This window comes from Suncus etruscus, chromosome 16 (genome assembly GCF_024139225.1).
Source record: "Suncus etruscus isolate mSunEtr1 chromosome 16, mSunEtr1.pri.cur, whole genome shotgun sequence".
Classification (NCBI taxonomy): Eukaryota; Metazoa; Chordata; class Mammalia; order Eulipotyphla; family Soricidae; genus Suncus; species Suncus etruscus.
Window position 1 is genome coordinate 13,622,569 of NC_064863.1, and position 24,988 is coordinate 13,647,556.

Genomic DNA, 24,988 nt, shown 5'->3' on the forward strand with positions numbered 1-24,988 from the left:
TAGCGCAGGCAAGGCAGGCACCTTACCTCTAGCGCCACCGCCCGGCCCCATAATTTTCTTTTCTGATGCTAATTTCTGTGGAGATAACTAGAGGGAATTGTTGCTCTTAGAGAGTTTTGTTTTTTGTTTTGTGGTACCTAAGCGCTCTAAGGGGGCTGGAGAGATAGCATGGAGGTAAGGCATTTGCTTTTCATGCAGAAGGTCATTGGTTTGAATTCCGGCATCCCATATGGTCCCCTGAGCCTGCCAGGAGTGATTTCTAACCACTGAGTGCTGCCGGGTGTGACCAAAAAAAAAAAAAGTTCTTAAAAGGCTCTACGACATATCATTTATCTTTAATTTCTATTTTCTATTTTTTTCTTATTACCTTCCCATAATCTAAAAATGTTTAGTTAGACATATTTACCGACCATTTTTTTCTGATACCGTCCTGCCAACAAAAGGTGAAACTTTTTACTGGTAGTTTTGCTGTTTTTCAGGACATTGTGGAAACTGCCTGGAGTTTTTTTTTTTTTTTTTTTTTGGTTTTTGGGCCACACCCGGCGATACTCAAGGGATTACTCCTGGCTGTCTGCTCAGAAATAGCTCCTGGCAGGCACGGGGGACCATATGGGACACCGGGATTCGAACCAACCACCTTTGGTCCTGGATCAGCTGCTTGCAAGGCAAAAGCCGCTGTGCTATCTCTCCGGGCCCATGGAGTTTTTATATAGTAATTTAGTGTTATTTTTTGATAGAGAACATTAAGAATATTAAGACTTGTGCTCTGAAGTATATCTTCTCTTATCTGAGTTATAATTTGACCCTCCAGGTTACAGAAATTATCTCTGAGATTCGAGCTCCTATTGTTACTGTTGATGTTACTGATCTACCGGATACAAGAAAGAATGAACTCGAGGTAAATATTTTGCATTAAATTCTTGAGTATTATGTAGTTGTGACAAGTCTGTTATTTATTTTAATACATATCTTTATTTAAGATCCATGATTACAAGCATGTTTGTAGTTTGTAGTTGGGTCTCAGTTGAACACCCCCCCCCTTCATCAGTGCAACATTCCTATCACTAATGCCCTCCATCTCCCCTGTCCCCACCCCCTGCCTGCATTCAAGACAGGTATTCTATTTCACTCACTAGCATTGCCATGATAGTTGTCAGTGTAGTCATTTCTCCAGCTGAACTCACCACTCTTTATGGTAAGCTTCATATTGTGGGCCAGTCCTTCCAGCCCTCATCTCTTTTGTCTCTGGGTAGTATTATAGTAATGTTTTTTACTTTTCTTTCTTTTTCCTTTATTTAAACATCTTGATTACATATATGATTGTGATTAGGTTTCAGTCATGTAAAGAACACCCCCTTCACCCGTGCAATATTCCCATCACCAATGTCCCAAATCTCCCTCCATCCCACCCCACTCCCACCTGTACTCCAGACAGGCTTTCCAGTTCCCTCATTCATTCACATGGTTATGGTAGTTCTCTGTGTAGTTATTTCTATAAATGCACTCACCACCCTTTGTGGTGAGCTTCATGAAGTGAGCTGGAAGTTTCAGCCCTCCTCTCATTGTCTCTGAGGATTGTTGCAAAAATGACTTTTATTTTTCTTAAAACCCATAGATGAGACTATTCTGCATCTCTCTCTCTCCCCCTCTGACTTGTTTCACTCAGCATGATAGATTCCATGTACATCCATGTATAGGAAAATTTCATGACTTCATCTCCTAATGGCTGCATAATATTCCATTGTGTATATGTACCACAGTTTCTTTAGCCATTCGTCTGTTGAAGGGCATCTTGGTTGTTTCCAGAGCCTGGCTATTGTGAATAGTGCTGCAATGAATATAGGTGTGCAGAAGGTATTTATTACAGTAATGTTTTTTACTTTTCTTAAACCCCATAGATGAGAGACTATTCTGTGTCTAGCTTTCTTCCTCTGACTTATATCACTCAGCATAATAGATTCCATGTTCATCCATGTATAGGAAAATTTCATGACTTCATATCTTCTGATAGCTGCATAGTATTCCATTGTGCATACGTACCACAGTTTCTTTAGCCACTCATCTGCTGCTGGGTGTCTGGGTTGTTTCCAGATTCTGCCTACTGTAAATAGTGCTGCAATGAATATAGGTGTGCAGAAGGTATTTTTGTAATGTGTTTTATGTTCCTAGGGTATATCCCTAGACATGGTATGGCTGGATCATATGGGAACTCAATTTCCAGTTTTTTGATGAATCTCCATATTTTCCAAAAGGGCTAGTCTAGACGGCTGTGAATGAGATTTCTTTCTCTCCACATCCCTGCCAGCACTTATTGTTCTTGTTCTTTGTGATGTGTGCCAATCTCTGTGGTGTGAGATGGTACCTCATTGTTGTTTTGATTTGCATCTCCCTGATGATTAGTGATGTGGAACATTTTTCATGTGCCTTTTGGCCATTTGTATTTCTTTGAGGAAGTGTCTGTTCATCTCTTCTCCCCATTTCTTGATGGAATTAAATGTTTTTTTCTTGTTAAGTTCTGTCAGTACCTTGTATATCTTAGATTTTAATTCCTTATCTGATGGGTATTGGGAGAATAGTTTCTCCCATTCTGTGGGTTCCCTTTGTATCCTAGTCACTATTTTTTTTGAGGTACCCAAGCTTCTCAGCTTACTATAGTCCATCTATTTATCTCCACTTTCTCTTGTTTGGGCAGTGCTGTTTTTTTTTCTTGAAGATGCCTTTAGTCTCAATGTCATGGAGTGTTTTACCTACGTGTTGTTCTATATACCTTATGGTTTCAGGTCTGATATCGAGGTCTTTAATCCATTTGGATTTGACCTTTGTGCATGGTGTTAGATGGAGATTCGACTTTGCTTTTTCATATGTGGCTAACCATTTGTCGTAGTATTACTTGTCGAAGAGGCTTTCCTTGCTCCATTTTGCATTTCTTGCTCCTTTATCAAAGATTAATTGATTGTATGTCTGGGGGTGTTATTTATTCTTGAGTAACATTTTCAAAACTGTTCTTGCCACGTAAAATTAAAGTTTAAAATGCTTCCTGATTACATCAATGTGAAAAAATTGCCAATTTTTGTTTTAGGAATACTACAATTTTATTTATGTAGACATGCTTTGGTGAAATTGCAGATTCATTTCCAGACACTTCAATGCAGTTACAATAAAATATGCTTAAAATTAATTTTATTTATTTACATTTAAAATTTTTAAATATTTAAAAATATTTTAAAATTGCTTTAAGCACCATGGTTACAAAATAGTTCATTGTTGGGTTTAAGTCATACAATGTATACCACTCTTCACCAGTGCACTTTTCAAATTATTAATGTGTTGTACCTTAATTAAAAGAATATTGCTGGAAGATTTTATCATATAACTTACAGGTCTTCCTTTCCTCCCTTCCTTCCCCCCTCTCTCCCTCCCTCCCTCCTTTGTTCTTCTCTCCTTCTTCCCTTCTCTCCCTCCTTCCTTCAGTCTTCTTCTCTCCCACTCTCCCTTAAGATGAGGGGAAGAGAGTGTTTTTAAGAGAAAGTGCAAAAAAAATTTTTATATATATATATATATATAAGAACTTCACTAAAAAGAGAATGTAGGGGCCGGAGAGATAGCATGGAGGTAAGGTGTTTACCTTTCATGCAGAAGGTCATTGGTTCAAATTCCGGCATCCCATATGGTCCCCCCCGTGCCTGCCAGGAGCAATTTCTGAGCATGGAGCCAGGAGTAACCCCTGAGCACTGCCAGGTGTGAGCACACACAAAAAAAGAGAATGTAGATTTCACTAGAGAGTAGAGAGCCATAGTTATATCCATTTTGTCAACAACATTTATTCTTTGTTAAAATGGTCTGTGAGGTCCAGAGAGGTAGCATAGAAGTAGGGTGTTTGCCTTGCATGCAGAAGGATGGTGCTTTGAATCCCAGCATTCCATATGATCCCCCCAAGCCTGCCAGGAGTGATTTCTGAGCATAGAGCCAGGAGAAACCAACCCCTCAGCGCTGACGGATTTGACCCAAAAAACAAAAAGGGGGGGGGGCTGGAGAGATAGCACGGAGGTAAGGCGTTTGCCTTGCATGCAGAAGGACGGTGGTTCGAATCCCAGCATCCCACATGGTCCCCCGAGCCTGCCAGGAGTGATTTCTGAGCATAGAGCCAGGAGTAACCCCTGAGTCCTGCTGGGTGTGACTCAAAAACCAAAAAAAAAAAAAAGTACTGTGAGATGTAATACAGTAAAGGGAGATCTGCCTGTATTTGTATGACTAAAACTTACTTGATAATTGTTAATAATTGTTATAATCCTTAGCTTGCTACTGATGATACCATTTTGCTTGATATTTATATAAATGCTATAATTTTCCCTAGATGGCTAAAATAAAAGTTAAACTTATTGAGGCCAAAGAAGCTTTGGAACAGTGTGTCACTTTACAGGATTTTATTCGAGCATCAGAACTAAAAGAAGAAATAAAAGTTTTAGAAGATGCTAGAACAAATCTATTGAAAGAGACAGAGCAACTTGAAATTAAGGAAGATCATGTGGAGAAGGTATACGGGTTATTTATTTATTTATTTTTGGTTATTGTTTGTTTGTGTTTTGGGGCCATACCCAAAACCCAATACCTAGGAGGTCTCAGGAATTACTTTTGGCTCTGCACTCAGGAATTACTCTTGTTGGTGCTTGGGGGACCGTATGGGATACCAGGAATCAAACCAAGTTCTCGTACCAGGCAAAAAAAGCCCTGTCTGCTGTGCTATTTCTCTGGCCGCATGAGCTGTTTTTTTATGCTAAAGTTTACTATTACTCTCTCATTTTCACCTTATTTTCTTAACTCACAAAGCTGCCAGATAAGCTCCTTTGGAGGAAGTTATAAATTGTGTTGTGAATTAATACAAAATGAAGTTTTCGGAGCCGGCGAGGTGGCGCTAGAGTTAAGGTACCTGCCTTGCAAGCTAGCCAAGAAAGGACCACAGTTTGATCCCGGTGTCCAAAAGCTAGGGGCAATTTCTGAGTGCTTAGCCAGGAGTAACCCCTGAGCATCAAACGGGTGTGGCCCGAAAAACCAAAAAAAAAAAAAAAAAAAGTTTTCTCCCTTTTTCTTTCTGTTTTGAGCTTTGAAAGACCTCCACCATTTTCCCTTTTCTTCCTTGTCAGTAATGGAACCCAGGGTTCTCCTGCAGGGGAGGCTTATGATCTGTCCCCGACTGCTGCAGACGTGTTAGCGTCCCTAAGCAAAACCCTTAGTGGATCAGATAAATTTCCACTGGAATAAGCGGGTACACAAGGCGGACGAATATGAAATATGAAAATGAAATAAATGAGACCACACAAAATGCATTGTATGGGGACCCTCCTCCAAGGGACAAGAGACAAATTTACTTTTCAGCTGATGACATTTATAAGCACAAACTCTGGTATGCAAGGTGTCCTCAGGGAGAACAAAGAGCAGGAGAGCAGTACAATGGGGAAACAGGCCTAGAATCTACATATCGAAAGGACTATCCTATAGGTGAGAAAGACCCCTGCTAGAGGGCTGTGAAACAAAAGCTAGAGATGTTTTTGGTTTAGCAAAAAGCAGGTTTTTCAAGAAACCAGGAGGTGAGAGACAGATATTTATGATGTTTATGTAGTTGCCAGAAAATAGATTTTAGGGGGGACGGAAATAATTGTTTACCATTGTAGAGCTAGACTCAGAAAAACAAGGCTGCTGGCGCCAGGTTATACGAACTAGTCAGCAGGGAACTTTTGGCGGGTTTTTGGTACTGACATTTCTTTGTCTGTAGGAAAGCTGAGGCTGGATTTCTTTTTTTTTTTGGTTTTTTTGGGTCACACCCGGCAGTGCTCAGGGGTTATTCCTGGCTCCAGGCTCAGAAATTGCTCCTGGCAGGCACGGGGGACCATATGGGACGCCGGGATTCGAACCGATGACTTCCTGCATGAAAGGCAAATGCCTTACCTCCATGCTATCTCTCCGGCCCCGAGGCTGGATTTCTATAGTGTCCAAATAAAGAGAAAATGTAATGTTACAGCCATATTGGAATTTCCGCCAATAATGCATGCAAAGGGTCAAATGATTGACTTCGCTGAGTGGGCCTTTTGGCAAATAATTCTTTGGGAGGAAGGCACTGCCCCAGGAAGGCAAAAAGCCATGTCTGGTGCGTGCCTTCTTTAAGAGGGGGTAACACCCAACCTACTTTTGTCCTCTTAGTTAACTTAATATTGTGTTAACTTTTGGGGGGGTCACACCCAGCAGCGCTCAGGGGTTACTCCTGGCTCTTCGCTCAGAAATCGCTCCTGGTAGGCTCGGGGACCATATGGGATGCTGGGATTCAAACCACCGTTCTTCTGCATGCAACGCAAACGCCCTACCTCCATGCTATATCTTATTGTGTTAACTTTAATTATTGTAGCCAGACCTATATTGCTTTCTTGTCATAGTAGATCCTGGAATCTGAGTCTTTCTTCCTTGCTAAAAAAATTTGCCTTCGGGGAGGGAATTTCAATAGGTTTGGTTTTTTTGTGTGTTCTTTTGTCTAATGTTTTTGAAAAGGAAAATGATTTTTTTTAATCTGTGAAAAATTCATTAGTTTTTTGTTATTAGGATGATAATTTTTGTAGTAACCAAATTATCTTGCATGTGTCTATTAAAAGCTAACTCGTGTTTTTGGAATAAAAAAGTGTTACTGTTTTTGGAAAAATTGATATTTTATTTGAAATACTTTTATATTTAGCAACATTAAAGCTTAATTTCACAAATTTATTTTAGTGAGAATTTATATTTGGTGAGAATCTTATTTCAATAAAGGCATTGTCAATTGCTATGATTTTTAATTAAAGATCTTATGATTTTGCCTTTTATAGTAAATGTTTCATTATTGTACTTTAGGTTTGTTAAACCCTCAATTAGAGTTCTCAGAATGATAGGTAGGGAAGAATTTGTAGCGGCATTTCGTCAGTCATAGCCTTTAGATCTTTAGCTATACACATCTTTGCTCTTTACATCTTAGTGAGTTTGACTGAACTTTATTTTCTTTCTTGACAAAAACCCATGCATTGTTGCTTATTTCTAGTAGTTCATTTCTTTTGTTGACAATAACTGTTATAGACTCATAAATTTGCAAAGCAAAATTAAAGTGAAAATACAGACTGAGGGCCCGGAGAGATAGCACAGTGGCATTTGCCTTGCAAGCAGCCGATCCAGGACCAAAGGTGGTTGGTTCGAATCCTGGTGTCCCATATGGTCCCCCATGCCTGCCAGGAGCTATTTCTGAGCAGACAGCCAGGAACCCCTGAGCACCGCCCAAAAGAAACCAAAAAAAAAAAAAAAAAAAAAGAAAATACAGACTGAAAAATGACAGGTTTTGAAATTGAGAAGCTGGGAAACTGAATATTGGTGGTAGGTTACAATTAGTTTCTCTGTGATTTAACTTTGGCCATTTATTTGGGCACAGTGAACGATTCATCAGGAAAGTTGAGGGCTATAACAGCTACCCTGATCCTCAGTAGGATGTAGTGATTAACCTCCGACCGGAAATGTTTTGATTTGAAAGGGAGGTGGGGGGAGCTTAACATTTAGAGTATGTTTTTCTTGTAGTCATGGCTTCAAGTACTTCCCAATCATTAACTCATTTGAGTTTTACTATAAACTTATGAAGTTGGTACTATTATCTTTGTTGGAGTTATTTTTTGGGGGATGTGAGAGGGCACATCCAGCAGTGTTCAGGGCTTACTCCTGGCTTTTTGATTCACTATTTACTCTGGTTGGCTGTGGGATCATTCCTGGTGGGCTCAGGGGATGGCGTGGAATGCTGGGGATTGAACCCAGGTTGGCCACATGCAAGGTATGTGCCCTACCTGCTGTACTTTTCTCTCTGGTCTCCCAGTTATCCTTTTTTTGTTTGTTTGTTTTTTGTTTTGGGTCACATCCTGCAGCACTCAGGGGTTACTCCTGGCTCTACGCTCAGAGATCTCTCTTGGCAGGCTCAGGGGACCATATGGGATGCCGGGATTTGAACCACAATCCTTCTGCATATAATGCAAATGCCTTACCTCCAGCTATCTCTCCAGCCCCTTCCAGTTCTCCTTTTTATCGAGGACAAATAACTTGCCCAAAATTCCAGTTGAGCAGAAGATTCTTTATATATCACAGCTTTTCTGCTTATCTGTCTTTTGGCTCTTTTGGGGTTATTTTCCAGTCTTGGCTATTGTACGTTGTGCTGCAATGCATTGAGGTATGTAATGCAAAATAATTTTTTGTGCTTGATATTAGGATGATGTGGAAACCCTCCAGAAGTGTCTTATTTTGTGCTATGAACTCTTGAAACAGCTGCCGGCTTCAGTGGGCATCGGTGCCACCATGAATGGCCTAATTGAGTCATTGGTATGTTGAGTACTGGACATTTCTTTTAGCTCATTCCTTTTATGTTTTGACTATATTCTTCTGTGTTCAGAAACATGAAAAGGTAACAGTTTTAACATTTGTTAAATATAAATGGTTATGTGTATGTGCTACACATGTAATGGCTACTTAACATTGTGAGGATTAAATTAAAATAATACATTTAAAGGCAGAAAACTTGTTGGGTATATTACAATAGTTTCTTTAAGAAATCTGAATATACTAAACTGGGAAAGTTGGATTAAAAAATATCAACATTTAGGTTCTATGGTTACAATAGTGTTCCTGGTTTTGTTGTAGGGAGCTTGCACCTTTTGGCCACTGTAGTGCCCAACACCTTCACCACTGTCCTTGTATCACTTCTAGTTCTCCTGAAGACATTTTTATTATTACAGTAGTTAAAGAGCTAAAGTTCATCTTAATTAAGTACTGGAGTCATGAGGCATGGATTATGGAAAGGTAAAAGCTCTATGAAGAGGGAGGAACTTGGTTTGTATGTATTTAATACATGAACACCAGAGCAGGTACCACAGTGGCCCAAACTGGAATGTGACTTCAGTAATCTCAATTGCAGGGCCTGTGCAATGTGCTAAGTGGCTTCCAGTAACCCTTCAGTTGTAATAACCATCACCCTAACCATAGACACATAACTATGAATATTGCACGACTTTAGAGCAGTATTATTTTATATCCAAACCACATGAATTTTATTTTTTTTATTGTAAGAATTTATTCAAGAGACAAAATTGATTAACATAATGAGGTAAACTAACATAACATAATACAGTAACATAACATAACATATAATATAATTGATATAATAATAATACATGTAAGTCAAAGAAAGTTTCTGATTAAAAACACAAATTTTTTTTTCCATAATGGCTTACATATCTTTCACAGTAGTATTTTTAGGTACATATTAACATTGAGTCAGGGGAATACCCATCACCAACTATGTCCTCCCCCCATTCCAGTTCCCTTTCTACAACCCATATACCCCACCATCAACCCCCGGGCTGCTAGAGTAGGTGGACCCCTCTTTGTCTGGCTTACTATTAGTGATCACATATCTGTTTGGTCCTGGAACCTCCCTTGTTTCCCTCTCTATTTAAGAGGCAGAGCTAGAAAAATCGAGGTATGTGGTTTTGTTCGAAGGAAAGAAAAGCAATATTTTGGGGTACAAAATAAGAGGAAAATAAAAGTCAAAAGTCAAATACGCTGAAAATGGGCAGAGTCCCTCTAGGGGCTTCCAACCTCAGTTTGAGAGAGGATGTGAAAAAGGTAATTGAAACACCACAACAATACAGAAAGAAATATCGAATAAAATAACCAGTGAGCACTACAGCAATAAAGACAGGCACCACACAATAGTCTCGGTTCTGAATCAAATCATGCTCGAGTGCAAAAAGAAAGAAAAAGATAAAATAATATTGGAGACATCAACCATAGTCTCCACACCAAAACAAAGACGTCAAAAAAAAATTGATCAATTGATAAATATACATGTGGAAAAATGATTGTTTTGTGCTTTTTTTTTTTCTCCTTTTCTTTATCCCCCTGCATAGGCACAGTAACTACTGGGGATATTGTAGAGGGAATTCCCTTGACCTAGGAGATATAGGGTTTCTCCACCCCTGAAGTATACTGTCATGGGATTAACTCTAGACTCCTTGCATGATCATTTACTCTCCCCTTGTTTCTTTCGTGGTGTGAAAACCACATGAATTTTAAATTTTAGTAGCTGTACTGAAAAATTTAAAAGAAATCCCTGTAATTTTTTTTTTATAATTTTTTTATTTTGAATTATGAGAATAAAAGATGCAAAGAAAGAGGATAAGGTAAAGTTACAGTGGAAGGACAATCACCCATAACATAATTATCAGAAGTCCCCTTGTTGATATCTTAACTTTGAACTTTCACCAAAGAAAGTTAAGATAAATAAAACAGAATCCATGTGCAATTACTTTGTCCCTCAAGTCCCCAGATTGTAGCACATTATAATATTTCTTAACAGCACACAAGGCAATCTAAAGCCATCAAACTTACATAACTCCTTAAACATTAGAGGCATAGTATTTTTTACATTTCCATGTACATGCATATTAGCTTAAGTTAACCTCAAATTTTAAGTGGGTGCGTTTTAAGGATTAGAGTCAAAGGAGCACAGTAAAAACGGTGTTAGAGTGGCAATTGTTGTTTGCATAGGCCCACCAAAATATGGGAGGCATGGAAAGGAATAACCTTGGCCTAAATACAAAGAGATCCTACCCCTGAAGTTTCCTGGCGTAAGACCAGCTCTAGGCCTCAGGAAAGTTATCGTTCGATCCAAGACATTGTCTGTAGTGCCAACACACTTTTCACACAGTCTCTGTTGTTGGTCTTATGTTTCTGTATTAAAGATTCTGGAATCTGCATGTCCTACATTGAAGTCATGATGTGGAGTGCCTTCTCGTTTCACCTCACCATGAAAGGGCAATGCAGGAAGCCCTTTCCTGTAAGCAGGTTGTTGTTGTTAAGTTTTCTCAGTGTTAAGGGAAGTCTCTTTTGAGCAGGATGATGTCTGAGCAGTGGTAGGGTCTTCCGTGGTAGAGGATTGCTTCCAGGTGATGTTATAGACAAACCTCACAATTAAGGGGCAATACAGCAAGTCCTGTCCAGTAAGCAGGTCTTTGTTCTTGTTGTCTTCTCAGTGTTAAGGGGTGTTTCTTTTGAGTAGATGTCAGAGCAGCTGTAGGGTCTTTCCTGGTACAGGAATGCCACCAGGTGATGTTATATACAACCTTGGATGTTTTGTAAATGTCTTCTGTAGATCAAGGGGTGAATGGAGAATGCCCATTCTTCTGAGGCCTGTGCCATGTCTTTATGTCAATGTTCAGGGTGTAAGGTCTCATTGCACTACAAGATTTATGTGTTCCCATTCTTATTAGATAAGAACTTATTGGTATGTATAGTATTTTTCCATGTTAGTGTGCCTACGCAAACAAGATATAAAGCCACGTGGTGCTATCAGATATATGGGGGCATAAGAACATTTCCAACAAGACCCATGACTTGGTTCATACATAAGTATTAAACTGAGGGATTCTTTCACACCAAATTCCATATTGAGCAGTTCACAAAGAGAAGATAAAAAACATGGGGGGGATCATCACTGTATAAGAAAGTATTTAGCAAAAGTTATAGCCGTCAAAGAAAACACCCATAAAATGTTGAAAAGATATGTGTCCTTTTTATGCCTTTAAAAATAGTTGGGTGGGTGTTAACTCTAGGGCACCACTTTGGTCTGTGACTTAGGACTCAACAGTACTTAAGTTAGAAAGGGTATAAAAGGAGTAATGATGATAGGAGTTAAAGAAGTTAAAGAGAAATATGAACTTATGAAGGGGTATGCAAAAGGGCAGAGTACAAAATGGACATTCTGCATACATAAAAACATAATTCAATGATAGTGAGTACTATTAAAGTTTCTTGTGAGAGTACTATTAAAGTTTCTTGTGAGTACTATTACAGTTTCTTGTGAGAGTACTATTAATGTTTCTTGTGAGAGTACTATTAATGTTTCTTGTGAGAGTACTATTAATGTTTCTTGTGAGAGTACTATTAATGTTTCTTGTGCGCGCGGGGGCTATGGCCCCCGCGCGATTTTGAAAATGTAGACTGGACAGAGATTACCAGTGCCAGCCAAACCTCCTCCTGCTAGACTCCCGGCTCCCAGGAAGGAGAGATCCTTCAAGAAGCTGGGAGACCAGAAGCTCAGAGCCCCACCCAGACCCTCCCTAAGGAGCCGCATGGATAGTGGGGGAAGGCCTAGGGTACCTTCAGGCTCCACCAAGGGACCCAACTCACCGGCTTGCCCAGGCGTGTGGCCCGGGGAAGCCCTGGAGATCTGGAGCAAGGCGGCAGAGGGGTGCTGGGGTTACCCAAGTCCTGCACCCCCCCTAGGCCTGGCCAAGCAGGCCTCCGGCATGGCGGGGGCCTGCCAAACCTCCTCCTGCTAGACTCCCGGCTCCCCGAAATCCCTGTTATTTTAAAGTGTTTAACCCAATACACTCCAGATATTTAGCCATGTATCTATTATTCATTGATCTTAGATTCTGTAAATTGCACTAGAGGATAGTGTAGGTTGTCTTAAGGGGCTTTTAGCTTTCTTCTGTAAGCATTGGAAGCCTTTGAGCCAGTTGTAGGGCGGTAAGTAACTTGTGATCAGATTGTGCATCACACTCTGACTCTATAGTCTACAGTTTCAGCAGCCTAGTATTTAAATTTTATTTTTTGGTCAAACTGGAAATTGAGTTTTTCAGTTACTAGAAAATATGGAAATGAAATAGATTTTGCAAGTCACATAGTACGGTTCACTTGACCATATTCTTAGGATGCTTTTTTCTTGTCCCGCTCAAAATATTTAACTTTTCAATTCACTTTAGATTCTTCCTGGCATAGTAAACGTTCATCCTGTAATAAGAAATTTGGCTATTTTATGTTTGGGATGCTGTGGACTACAGAGCCAGGATTTCGCAAGTAAACACTTTGTATTATTATTACAGGTAGGTTTTATCTTTTGACTTAATTTTTCTTTGTAGACAAAAACCGAAATGTCATGTATTTCAGTGTCTTTAACTCTGAGGGTAGGGCACTTGCCTTGCATGTAGCTAACCTGGGTTTGATTTCCAGCATCTTGTATCATTCCCCCTCCACCCCACCAAGCACCACCCAGATTAATTCCTGAGTGCAGAAACAAGAAAATGCCAGATATGCCCCTTATCCCCCACAAAAAATAATATGATACCAAATAAGTAAATAAATAAAAGTAATAACTTTAAAATGGGAGTTTTAATTACATTTCTGGAAAATGTATGCAGACTTCATACTTGTTGAAAATAGGCTAAAAAGTAGTATTTCTTTTTCTTTTCCTTTCATTTATTTATATTTTTTTGCTTTTGTGCTATACCTGGCAGTGCTCAGGTCTTAACTCCTGGCTCTCTGGTCAGGGACCAGACCATATGGGATGCCAAGGATCAAATTCAGGTTAACCATGTGCAAGGCAAATGCCCTACCCACCATTCTATCACTCCAGACCCCTTAAAATGAATACTTTCATGAAACAAACAATTGAAAGTTTTCTTTGTTGTTGGATGTTTGAAATTAGGTTTTGCAAATTGATGATGTGACAGTGAAAATAAGTGCTTTAAAGGCAGTCTTTGACCAACTGATGGCATTTGGAATTGAACCATTTAAAACGAAAAAAGTTGCTGCCCGTGAGAGTGAAAGTGGCGAGGAGAGCAGTGCAGTGCAGGAGTGCGACGAAGCTGAAGAAGAGACGGCAACAGCCAAGAACGTTCTGAAGTTCCTTTCGGATTTCTTAGACAGCGAGGTAAGAAGCCGCAGCCCTACCTTTTATGAGATGTCATTTTCAGATTGTAGATGTTTGTGCTCTTGATGCTATTTTATGTTTGTTTTGTTGTTGTTGTTGTTGTTGTTTTGGTTTTTGGGTCACACCCGGCAGTGCTCAGGGGGTTACTCCTGGCTCTACACTCAGAAATTACTCCTGGCAGGCTTGGGACCATATGGGATGCTGGGACTTGAACCACCATCCTTCTGCATACAAAGCAAATGCCTTGCCTCCATGCTATCTCTCCGGTCCGCTTGATGCTATTTTAGTGTGAAAGTTTAAATTGGACTTTTTTTTTTAAGAAATTGCCTCTTACGGGGCCGGGCGGTGGCGCTGGAGGTAAGGTGCCTGCCTTGCCTGCGCTAGCCTAGGACGGACCGCGGTTCGATCCCCCGGCGTCCCATATGGTCCCCCAAGAAGCCAGGCGCAACTTCTGAGCGCATAGCCAGGAGTAACCCCTGAGCGTCACAGGGTGTGGCCCAAAAACAAAAAACAAACAAAAAAAAATAAAGAAATTGCCTCTTGAATTTTATAATTAAACTTTCCCTTGGATGCCCAATTTTTTATATCAGATTGCATATGAAGTATAATAGCATAAAGACAAATCGGGGTTGGAGAGATAGCATGGAGGTAGGGTGTTTGCCTTGCATGTAGAAGGACAGTGGTTTGAATCCCGGCGTCCCATATGGTCCCCCAAGCCTGCCAGGAGCAATTTCAGAGCGTAGAGCCAGGAGTAAACCCTGAGAGCTGCTTTGTGTGACCCAAAATCCAGAAGAGAAAAAAAGACAAATCAGGGCCAAGTGATATTACAGCAGTTCTGGAGCTTGCCTTGCACGTGGCTGACCTGGGTTTGATCTCAAAATCCTGTATAGTTCTTGTGCCTGCCAGGAGGAATTCCTGAGTACAGAACCAGAAGTAATCCCTGAATTTTCCCTAATGTGACCCCAAACATCCCCATCTTCCTCTCTCCCAATGTAGATCATTGTTTTCACTCTTCTCTACCTACTCAGAAGCGGAAGTGGTTGATCATATGGTAGTCCTTTTAATTTTGGAGCACTCTCCATACTTTTTGGGGGGAGGTTGGGGGCCACAGTTGGTGGCACTCGGGTTACTGCTGGCTCTGCGCTCAGAAATCACTCTTGGCAGACTCTGAGGACCATATGGGATACTGGGGATTGAACTCAGGTCCAACCCAGGTTGGCCACGTGCAAGGCAAACAGCCTATCGCTGTGCTATCACTCTGACCCCAACTCCATACTATTTTATGTAGTGAATTAGAGTTCACTGGGCCATTTTACATTCTCTTCCTTAGGGTATGAGGGACCCCATTCACTGCATCCTCATAAAAACAAGATTAGAATAAACCATAAACTAAGATTCTAAGTTCCTGATTTCTAAGGCTCTAGAAGACAGATCGTTTGTGTCCTTTACTATCTTTTTCTTTTAAATTCTTCAAGATCGGGGCCGGAGAGATAGCATGGAGGTAAAGCGTTTGCCTTGCATGCAGAAGGTCAGTGGTTCGAATCCCAGCATCCCATATGGTCCCCTGAGCCTGCCAGAAGCGATTCTGAGCATAGAGCCAGAAGTAACCCCTGAGCGCTGCTGGGTGTGATTCCCCCCAAAATATTCTTTAAGATCTTTTATTTTATTTTTTGTTTTTGTTTTTGTTTTTTTGTGGTTTTTGGGTCACACCCGGCAGCGCTCAGGGGTTATTCCTGGCTCCATGCTCAGAAATTGCTCCTGGCAGGCACGGGGGACCATATGGGACGCCGGGATTTGAACTGATGACCTTCTGCATGAAAGGCAAACGCCTTACCTCCATGCTATCTCTCAGGCCCTATTTTTTGTAATTTTTAAAGCAGTTTTTATTGATTGATTGCTTGGTTGGTTTTTGGCTCACATCCGGCTATGCTCAGGGGTTACTCCTGGTTCTGTGCTCAGAAATCGCTCCTGGCAAGCTCCAGGGATCTTATGGGAAGCCGGGAATCGAATCAGGTTAGTTCCGAGTCAGCCGCATGCAAGGCAAATGCCCTACGCTTAATGAGCATTTTGGATCTAAATTTTCAGAGAATGGAAGAGTCATAGCTAGGCTAATGACCTAACAACTAAAGGTAAAACCTACAAGGGGGCAGCAGAATCTCTTTAAATCCCTTAAGCGAATCGAAAAATAACGAGCACCTTTTGCACTGTTTCTATAAAAATACTGTCGGGAGTAGGGCTGAAGAGATAGCATGGAGGCAGGGCGTTTGCCTTGCATCCAGAAGGATGGTGGTTCGAATCCCGGCATCCCAAATGGTCCCCTGAGCCTGCCAGGAGCGATTTCTGAATGTAGAGCCAGAAGGAACCCCTGAGTGCTGCCAGGTGTGACCCAAAAACAAAACAAATACTGTCGGGATTGGCTGCACTTTAATGTGTCAAGAGGGAAATAACAATAGTCAAATCAGTCCTGAGGAAAGGCCCTTCCACAGGTGTCTGAGCTAAGGACTGGAGCAGCAGAAGGTCTGGCCAAGCTGATGTTTTCCGGACGCCTGGTCAGCAGCAGGCTTCTGAGCCGGCTCATACTGCTGTGGTATAATCCCGTGACGGAAGAGGACTTGCGCCTGCGCCACTGCCTGGGCGTGTTCTTCCCCATGTTTGCCTACGCCAGCAGGTACTGGGACTCGCACCCCGAGTCTGTGTAGAACCAGACTCCATCTCACCCCCAGTTCCTTCAGCTGTCACATGCCTAGATTTAGTTTCTGCACTGAGAAACACTTATTATGCCTGGGTGGCATGAGCGGTACACAGAAGGGTTCTAAATCCCTCTGTCTCTGCCAACACGCTTTGAAATTGTGTCCCATTAGGACGAATCAGGAATGCTTCGAAGAAGCTTTTCTCCCAACTCTGCAGACCTTGGCCAGTGCCCCGGCATCTTCTCCTCTCTCCGAAGTGGACATCTCTAATGTCGCCGAGTTACTCGTAGACTTGACAAGACCCAGTGGGTTAAATCCCCAGGCTAAGACTTCCCAAGAGTTTCAGGTGGGTCAGTGTGTGGTTCAGGGCTAGTTGGGGTGATTAGGAAGCACATCACTGTTTGCCATCTCAGGGATTTCTGGCCCCCCACTTCCCTCGCCACTTTCTTCCCTCTCCTTTTTCCTCCTCTCTTTCTCCTTGCTTCTTACTCTCCTCTCTCCCTTTCTTTTGGGCACCAGAGTTTGGAGGGAGAGAAGAGGAGGATGGTGCTTTCGTGGTGCCGGGGACGAACCCAGGGCCATGACTATGGAAGGCCTCAACTCTGTCACTCAAACCTGTGTCCCCAGTGTTCCCTTACAGACTTTCAAATGGAAACTGCATATTGACTTGAGATTACAAAAATAATAAGTCTTTTGGCCAATGTGTCTGTAATATGTAGAAATAGGAGTCAATGCCAGCATTCCAAACCTTAATTTCTGTTGCCCGCATCACTTCCTAGAGTGGCTACAGGACCTCCTGCTTCACTACTGAAGCCTGTCTCCCCATTTTTGTTTGATTTTGGGCCCCCATCTACCTGTGCCCTAGGCTTATCCTGGCAGTGCCTGGGTGGACTAATATGTGGTGTTGGATTGAGCCCAGGTCGCCGTGGGTGGGGTGAGTGCCTTACCCAATGTCTGATCTGTCCAGTCTCTTGCTCACATTTTGCCATTGAAAAGAAATTCCTGAACATTCATTACCCTCTCTATTGCCCTTCCTATTTGCCACCATTAACCATTCTGAATAACAATATTCTGGAAGACTCAGTGCGTCCTGAACTGTTTGCTTCTCTACTGTGTTGCTAGCACAGGGATGGAGAATTCAATGGTTGTACCTGGATTCCAGCTTATTTTGTTTTTAATTCAAAAAAGATAAGTTAACTGTAAACTGTCCCACAAATTTGACTCCATAAAGGACTTTGAATCCAGTAATAAATTGATCACACTTGTCACCATTTTGAGAAGTAAGATAAGAGTAATGATATTAGAGGCCTGTTGAGTTCAAAGTCTTTTCCTTCTCCTTTGTATTTTAGTAGCTGTAGGCTCCCCTGCAAGGCACTGTGTTTCCATGCTAACAGGAAGAGAAGGTTACAAAAGGTGTCAAGCAGAACATATGTTAACAATTATAGCTACTTGGTGTTTTAATTTTAACCCTACCGAAGAAGACAGGGTTCATGTTGGAGTGGTGACAGATAAAGCATTGCTAATTTTAAAATCCATTGAGTGTAATTTATTTAGGCCCTGTGGGATGTTTGGGATGCTAGGATAGAGACAAAGTCTTAGTGAACAGTGACTTGTTTTATAAGTTATACTGGGACATTGGGGGGGGGGGAATAATTCAAAGGATTCTGAGTTGGGACAAAACATTAGCACAGGGAATGTGGACTTGGGCTGATTTGCAGGAAGGCTGGGTATCAGGTAGTAGGGGAATTATGAAAGTTAATAGAATTGGGTGTTACTAGGAAGAACAATTTGGTGGTCAGACGTGGTGAGAGGGAAAGAGAATATTAATATACACAAGGACTTAAAAATGGGAAATAAAGTTTGTAGAAAAGAATAATGGAAAGTAATAATGGAGAATAATAGAAATTAACGTAAAAATATACTAGAATAAGTTTTGAGAGGCACCAACAGAGGAAGAGTCTGGGATAATATCAGGAAGTTTCTCAATGTGCCTGCCAGGAGGAGCTGGGGATACCGATTTATCTTGATGTGCGACCAACTGGGTCCTTGCACACAGGTGTCCAGTCTGGTGGGCAGAGGCACGGCTTAGGGCAGGGCCTACTCTCTCCATCAGGGTTATTTCTGTGGAAACCAGCACTGGAGGATAAATGCCTAACAATGGGGCACAGACTGCATTTGGGTTTATAAACAAAACCCTTGGAATTATTTGATATTTGCATTCATGTCCAGGCCTGTATTATAATCCTACTGTTCTCAGTTTACAAGAACTTCTCTTGCCTTTTCTTCATTTTCTTTTTAAAGGCCTTAACAGTCCATGACAATTTGGCTATGAAAATCTGCAATGAGATCTTAACATGTCCCTGTGCTCCAGAAATCCGGGTCTATACGAAAGCTTTGAGTTGTTTAGAACTCAGTAGCGACATTGCCAAAGATCTTCTGGTTCTGTTGGGCGAGATTCTGGAGGTAATACTGTTTCTGGTTAACTCTTTTGTTTTGGGGCTACACCTAGTGGTGTCTGGCATCATTCCTGGGGTGCCAGGTTGACTGGGCAAGGCAAGTGTACCATGTATAAGGCTACTCCGATTACTCAGCGAGTATATAAGCACGTGGAGGGCACACCCCACAATGGTAATATGTTTGCATGTTTATTTAATCCAAGTAGAATTTACATGAATGAGTGACACGCATGTTAGTATATTGTGACTGTTCGTCAAAAGTACATATTTCCTTCATTGAATTTTAGGGTTAGGATGTTTTCAAAAGCCACCTGATAGCAGTATCTAGCTTTGCTGAGATATTAGAAAATACTATTTAACAAAATGTTGAAACACTTTCATTATAGCAAGTAAAGGACAGGCCGTGTCTGAGAGCTTTGGAGAAAGTCAAATTCCAGTTGGAGAAAGGAAATAAAGAGCCTGGTGACCAAACTGAAGCATCTCAGGTTGCTGACACGACTGTGACTGTTTCTCAGGACCAAGACGGTAACGAGCATCTACATTTCTGTCCCTTTCATTCTTACCTGAGACTTCTCTCCTTTGTCATGGTGGGATTTCAGAAATTAAAGATAATATTTCTGCATTAATCAGTACCCCTGGGAAACAATAATGATGAGTAGTTGGATAATTATTTTGTGTACCTCTCAGTATATGGTCTTGCACACTAGGGCATATTTTAGTTTCCAGTGCTCACTTTTTTGGGGGGTGGAGGAACATAACTAATGATGCTCAGCGCTTACTCTTGGGTTTGTACTCAGGAATCACTCCTGGTGGTGCTCAGGATACTCTATGGGAGGCAGGAGATCGAACCTCGATCAGCTGCGTGATTTTATACATAATTTCAAGCAGTCACTAATGGGATTAATTGTGACTTTTGTTTCATGGGAAATTGATTTGGGAAGCTAATAAAAATGTTTCATGAGGCTGTTTTGCATTTATATTGTTGGACTGTTTCCTTTAATAGAACAGAGTAAAGAAGCATATATGACTCCTCTCAGGAGTGTCAAGGCAACCAGAACAGCAAAATCCACTCAGCAGAAGACAAACAGAGGTAGTGTATGGATCGACTTCCTTTACAAATCATGTCAGTTTCCCTTTTCGATGAAATTCGTGGATATTGTTCCAAATTAGTCCCATATTGTTGGATGTTTTCTTGGGAATAACTGCATTAGACATTTAAAAATGAAACCTTAGCAGATTTCTTTATCTTTGTGATAAAGTTAGTTAATTGTTTCAGGTATCTTAACTTGTTGCCCGATTTTATTATTAGTGTTGCTCCATGAGGTAGTTCCAGAGCCACCTTGCTTCTGGGACTGAGTGAAGGGGACAAAAAATGAAACCTTAGCAGATTTCTTTATCTTTGTGATAGTTAGTTAATTGTTTCAGGTATCTTAACTTGTTGCCCGATTTTATTATTAGTGTTGCTCCACGAGGTAGTTCCAGAGCCACCTTGCTTCTGGGACTGAGTGAAGGGGACAGGAGTTCAGGGGGTAGGATTTGGGGCATCATGTACTACCACTGCTACTGTTTCCCTGACCCCCAAGTGCTGTTGATGGAAAGAAACAGTGCAAAAGATCATAGTACAAAGGAGTGTTTGGGTTTAAATGAAGGTTTTTGTTACCAAGGGCTGACTGTTACCTTTGGTGACTCTGTTATCACTCTGTGTTCTGTCCTTCATATGACTGAGAATTTTTATCCCTTTCATTCCCTTAGTGTTTTCCTGGGCTTCTGTTTTTCTTCTTTTCCCAACTTATTTCCCAAGGGACATCCAACAATAAGGGATTCTTTGGAATAAAGTAAATGTTGACCAATAGGGATCACTTGGAAAAAAATCTGAACTTTAGGATCATTTTATTGTTTTATTATTTTCTCATTACAAAAGCAGTGCATGCTTATTACAGAAGAATCAGAAAATACAGTCAAGCAAACTAATATAAAGAAGACTAATAAACCCACCCATGAGCCAGCCATTATTTTAGCCCTTGAAAAATCGTTCCGCAGTTCTTTTTGATGCAAATTTTTTTAAATGGAATTTAGCTCGATGCTTTCTAGCTAATCAGTTATTTAATTACTACAGTAGATATTTAAAAGCAAAATCAGTTTGGAAATAAAACCCAAGTGTCAAGAATTAAGTAGGGCGTATAATTTTTAACCAATTGAATAATTTTGTCTCAATCATACTGTGTTTGGTCAGATAATATGCTGTAGGAACACTACTTTTTTTAAAGAAGAGAACTCAAAATACATTTATATTTTCTTTTGTTTATTTGGGTATTCTTTTCTTTTGGTTTTGGTTTTGGTTTTTGGGTCACACCCGATGGCACTTGGGTTACTCCTGGCTCTGCACTCATAAATTGCTCTTGGCAGACTCGGGGGCCATATGGAATGCCGGTGATTGAACCTGGGACCATATCAGGTCAGCAGTATGCAAGGCAAACACTCTACCACTGTGCTATTATTCCGGCCCCGCATTCATATTTTCTATATATTATTTTTTACCACAAATAAAGATATCCAGGGCCAAGATTTTTGTACAAGTTTCTAGTGAGAAGTTTTGCAGCCCAGCATATTATTATTGTCTTAATTTTCACACTGAAAATTTTAAGATCACATATTTGAACTGGTCATTTATATATATATATATTTAAACATTTTGCACGAAGCTATATATTACCTTACTGGTTACAGTTGTATTTCTTTATTTTTTTCTGTTTTGTGGGTCACACCCGGAGGTGCTCAGAAATCTGGCTCTGCACCCAGAAATCGATCCTGACAGGCTTGGGGACCATATGGTGTGCCGGGGATCTAACCCGGGTTTGTCCCGGGTCGGCAGCCTGTAAGGCAAGTGCCTTACTGCTGTGCTTTCACTCAGGCCTCCCAATTGTATTTTAGCATCATGTGTTTATGAAGTTAACCTTTGTTCCTGACTTACGTTTTAGACACACACACCTGTGCTGTCGCCAAGTAAGAGGTATCTGCATATATACAGCATATTTTTGTACATCCTTTCCCCGAATCCATTTAACACTTGCCTCCTCATGATTCAGTTTTGGTACTTTCTCTAGCTTATTACCAGAGCTCGGAGGGTCTTTTCCCCAAGGGTTTGGTCATTGGAACGGGGGGCTGGGATGGAGGAAGGAAGGGAGCTGTATTTGGGAACCTCTAGAATCAGGGAGCAGCTGAAAATAAGTTGCTCTGTTATTTAAGGACGCAGAAAAGCAGCAACTTCAGCCCGGATGAACCTGAGGCGCCGGCCCGCTGACTCCACCTCCGAGAGGTATGCTGGTATCTGAGGGCTGGCAGTTGCCGCTCCCTTTGGAAATTGGGGGAAATTTGTATGTGAAGCATAGATAACAAGAGAGTAAGAATGGAAGCCCTTTGTCCTGGGTGGAGAGTCTCAGTCTCTTATTAAGGGCATCTATCTGACTTCCTATTGCTGTGGAGTTCTGGCTTTTAATAACTGGCTGACAGGTCCCGCTAGTGGTTCTTTCAGTTTTTCTTTCCATGTGTTCTTTTAAATGACACGATCTGGTGTGTGATGAGTTCAAAAAAGGCTCTGAGAGCTTGAGATTTGGGTTCTTTAGTTTATATTGATAAAATGACTCTGGCTATAATTTGAATTTAAGAGGGGGGTATACAGTGTTTTTTTCATTTAGGCTAATTAAGCCGCTATTGGAGCTGAAAGTTTGTTGCTGCACTGTAAGAGATTAACATGCATTTTCTTAGCGCATCACTTTTAAGCTTGACTCAAGTATCTTGGGGAAACTTGCTGTCTGTAGTGCTTTCAGGATTTATGACCTAAATCAAGAGAACATACTTGTTTTGCACTTCTTAAGTTCCCCAAAACCTTTAATGGACTGTTTAATGGTTCCTGTTAAATTACAAGCATTATTACAAACAGGTTTTTTTCTAGGTTTCAGGTATTTAAAAAAAAAAAATGGGGGGCCAGAGAGATAGCACAGCAATAAGGCGTTTGCCTTGCATGCAGAAGGACGGTGGTTCGAATCCCGGCATCCCATATGGTCTCCCAAGCCTGCTGGGGGCGAATTCTGAGCATAGAGCCAGGAGTAACCCCTGAGCACTGCCAGATGTGACCCCAAAACAAAACAAAAAAAAAAAAAACATAAAACAAAAAAAAATTGGCGCCAGAGAGATAGCATAGCGTTAGGGCGTTTGCCTTGCATGTGGCCGACCTGGGAGGGACCCGATTTGATTTCCGGCATCCCATATGGCCCCCCAGCCTGCCACGGGCGATTTCTGAGTGTAGAAACCAGGAATGACCCCTGAGTGCTGCTAGGTGTGCCCCCAAAACCAACCAACTAATCAATAAATAAAGTTAAAAATATTTTTTAAGCAAGGCTTTTTATTTTTGGTTTTTGTTTAGGTTTTAAACTTAGTTAATAGAACCAGAATATTATCAGGCAAATAGAATGATAGAAACAACAACAAAAGTTTTATTATAATAAACTGGTTTTAAAGCTTATATTTAAATTGCCTTTTTTTGATATCCGTTTAGTGATTGTGAAGTTCCAGCAGCAGAGTCAATAGTGAAGACACGATTACCAAGAAGAGCCAAAACAGCGGCCTTAGAGAAAAGTAGACTGAACTTAATTCAGTATCTCAATGAGGACCCAAGTTAGGAGAATAGCAGTTGGAGGTGGGTCTTTTTGAAAAATATCCTCATACGTTATGTTTAGTTCTTTTCTAATAAAGCTACCTAATGTCAGTCAGGAGAAGTCTGGTGTCTGGTAGGGTTTTCTGCCACGTATGCACCCCTGAACTTTGGTCTTTAATGAAGCAGTCCGAATTACCAGTCATGTTCCTCGGAGCTAGGAGAAGCTGAAGTAGGCTTTGGAATCGGGTCTGACAGGCTTCCCAGGCGACACTTGCTGAAAACAATAGTGCTGGAAATCATGGCCTTGTGGTCAACGTTAGTGTTTGAAAAACTTGGGGGCAGATCCAACTGCAATGAAAGGACCTCATATCACCTCTGAAGAGTGACGTCTCAAGGGCAAAAGAAGCAATAATGTTACCTGCAGGTCATTTCCCAAAATTAGTCGCATATTGCGAGTTCGCTGTTAATGCTTGACATGGTAGTTCCTAGGCTGAGATGTTCACAGACACTTACTCCTCATGGAACAGCTTATTGTGGTTTTGCTGTAACAAAATACGTAATGTGGATAATAAGACTAGTGGGGAAAGCTTGATGGGAAATTCTCTATATGCTAATTAATTTGTGGTTACTATTCAGTGTCATTTCTGAAATTGGCACTTGCTTGACTTTTGAGACTTAGTCTTTCCATCTGGAACATCCAAGAACACACCTTTATTATTCCTCTGAATATATATTTTTTAATTACTGAAAATAGGAGTATCCTAACATTGGATCGTTTTAATAATTGTGCTTTATTAGGTTTATTTACCATATAGCTAGGTGCTAAGATGGAGGAAAGTAACATTGTTGTGCTTTTTTAGAACCAAATTGCTATATTACACACGTGTAAGTGCTTTAGAAGACTCAAAATTACAAAAGGGATCTGAAGAAGGTTACAAGTAATGCTTATTAAGCAAAAGGAGCAGGCAGATATAATTGTAATATAAAACAATAATAAACAGGTGGTTGTTTTACATTTGTTGGCTCTGTGTCTTCCTGTGCTTCTAATACCTTGTGTTGTCGATTTTTAATGTTTTTTAATTAAATCGATTCGGAAGGAGTTGGGAGACATAAGGATTTTAAAGATAGAACAACAATAACAACAAAGTCCTTTAGAAACACCGAACGTAATCTTATTTACCTCCTAGCTAGGCTATCCAAAAGAATGAACTGATCTCATCTCTGACATGGCCCCCCAATACCAAAGCTTGCTTCTCTGGCATGGGAAAAATAAAGTTAAGCACCAGATAATTTATAATTCTTACCATTCAAATTTTAGACACAAACACATAAGCCATTGCTAAAGCTATGTTTTGTACTATTAAACATAAGGAAATTACCCTCTTGATTTGAAGAGACATCCCTTGACACTTCAAAATAAATGACTAAA

General features: G+C 40.8%; 1 protein-coding gene across 1 annotated transcript in view; it reads left to right on the forward strand.

Moving 5' to 3' along the window:
- The window catches only part of NCAPG (non-SMC condensin I complex subunit G), a 38,497-nt gene extending 14,639 nt beyond the window's left edge, over window positions 1-23,858 (forward strand). Inside the window, exons 10-21 of the mRNA XM_049789964.1 lie at window positions 812-898; window positions 4,355-4,534; window positions 8,257-8,367; window positions 12,813-12,932; window positions 13,535-13,759; window positions 16,246-16,427; window positions 16,621-16,795; window positions 18,751-18,912; window positions 19,292-19,430; window positions 19,909-19,995; window positions 22,152-22,221; window positions 23,461-23,858. Coding sequence (XP_049645921.1) covers window positions 812-898; window positions 4,355-4,534; window positions 8,257-8,367; window positions 12,813-12,932; window positions 13,535-13,759; window positions 16,246-16,427; window positions 16,621-16,795; window positions 18,751-18,912; window positions 19,292-19,430; window positions 19,909-19,995; window positions 22,152-22,221; window positions 23,461-23,584 — 1,662 coding nt within the window. The 3' untranslated portion in view covers window positions 23,585-23,858. The remainder of the gene's footprint in view (window positions 1-811; window positions 899-4,354; window positions 4,535-8,256; window positions 8,368-12,812; window positions 12,933-13,534; window positions 13,760-16,245; window positions 16,428-16,620; window positions 16,796-18,750; window positions 18,913-19,291; window positions 19,431-19,908; window positions 19,996-22,151; window positions 22,222-23,460) is intronic.
- Window positions 23,859-24,988: the final 1,130 nt, after the last annotated feature.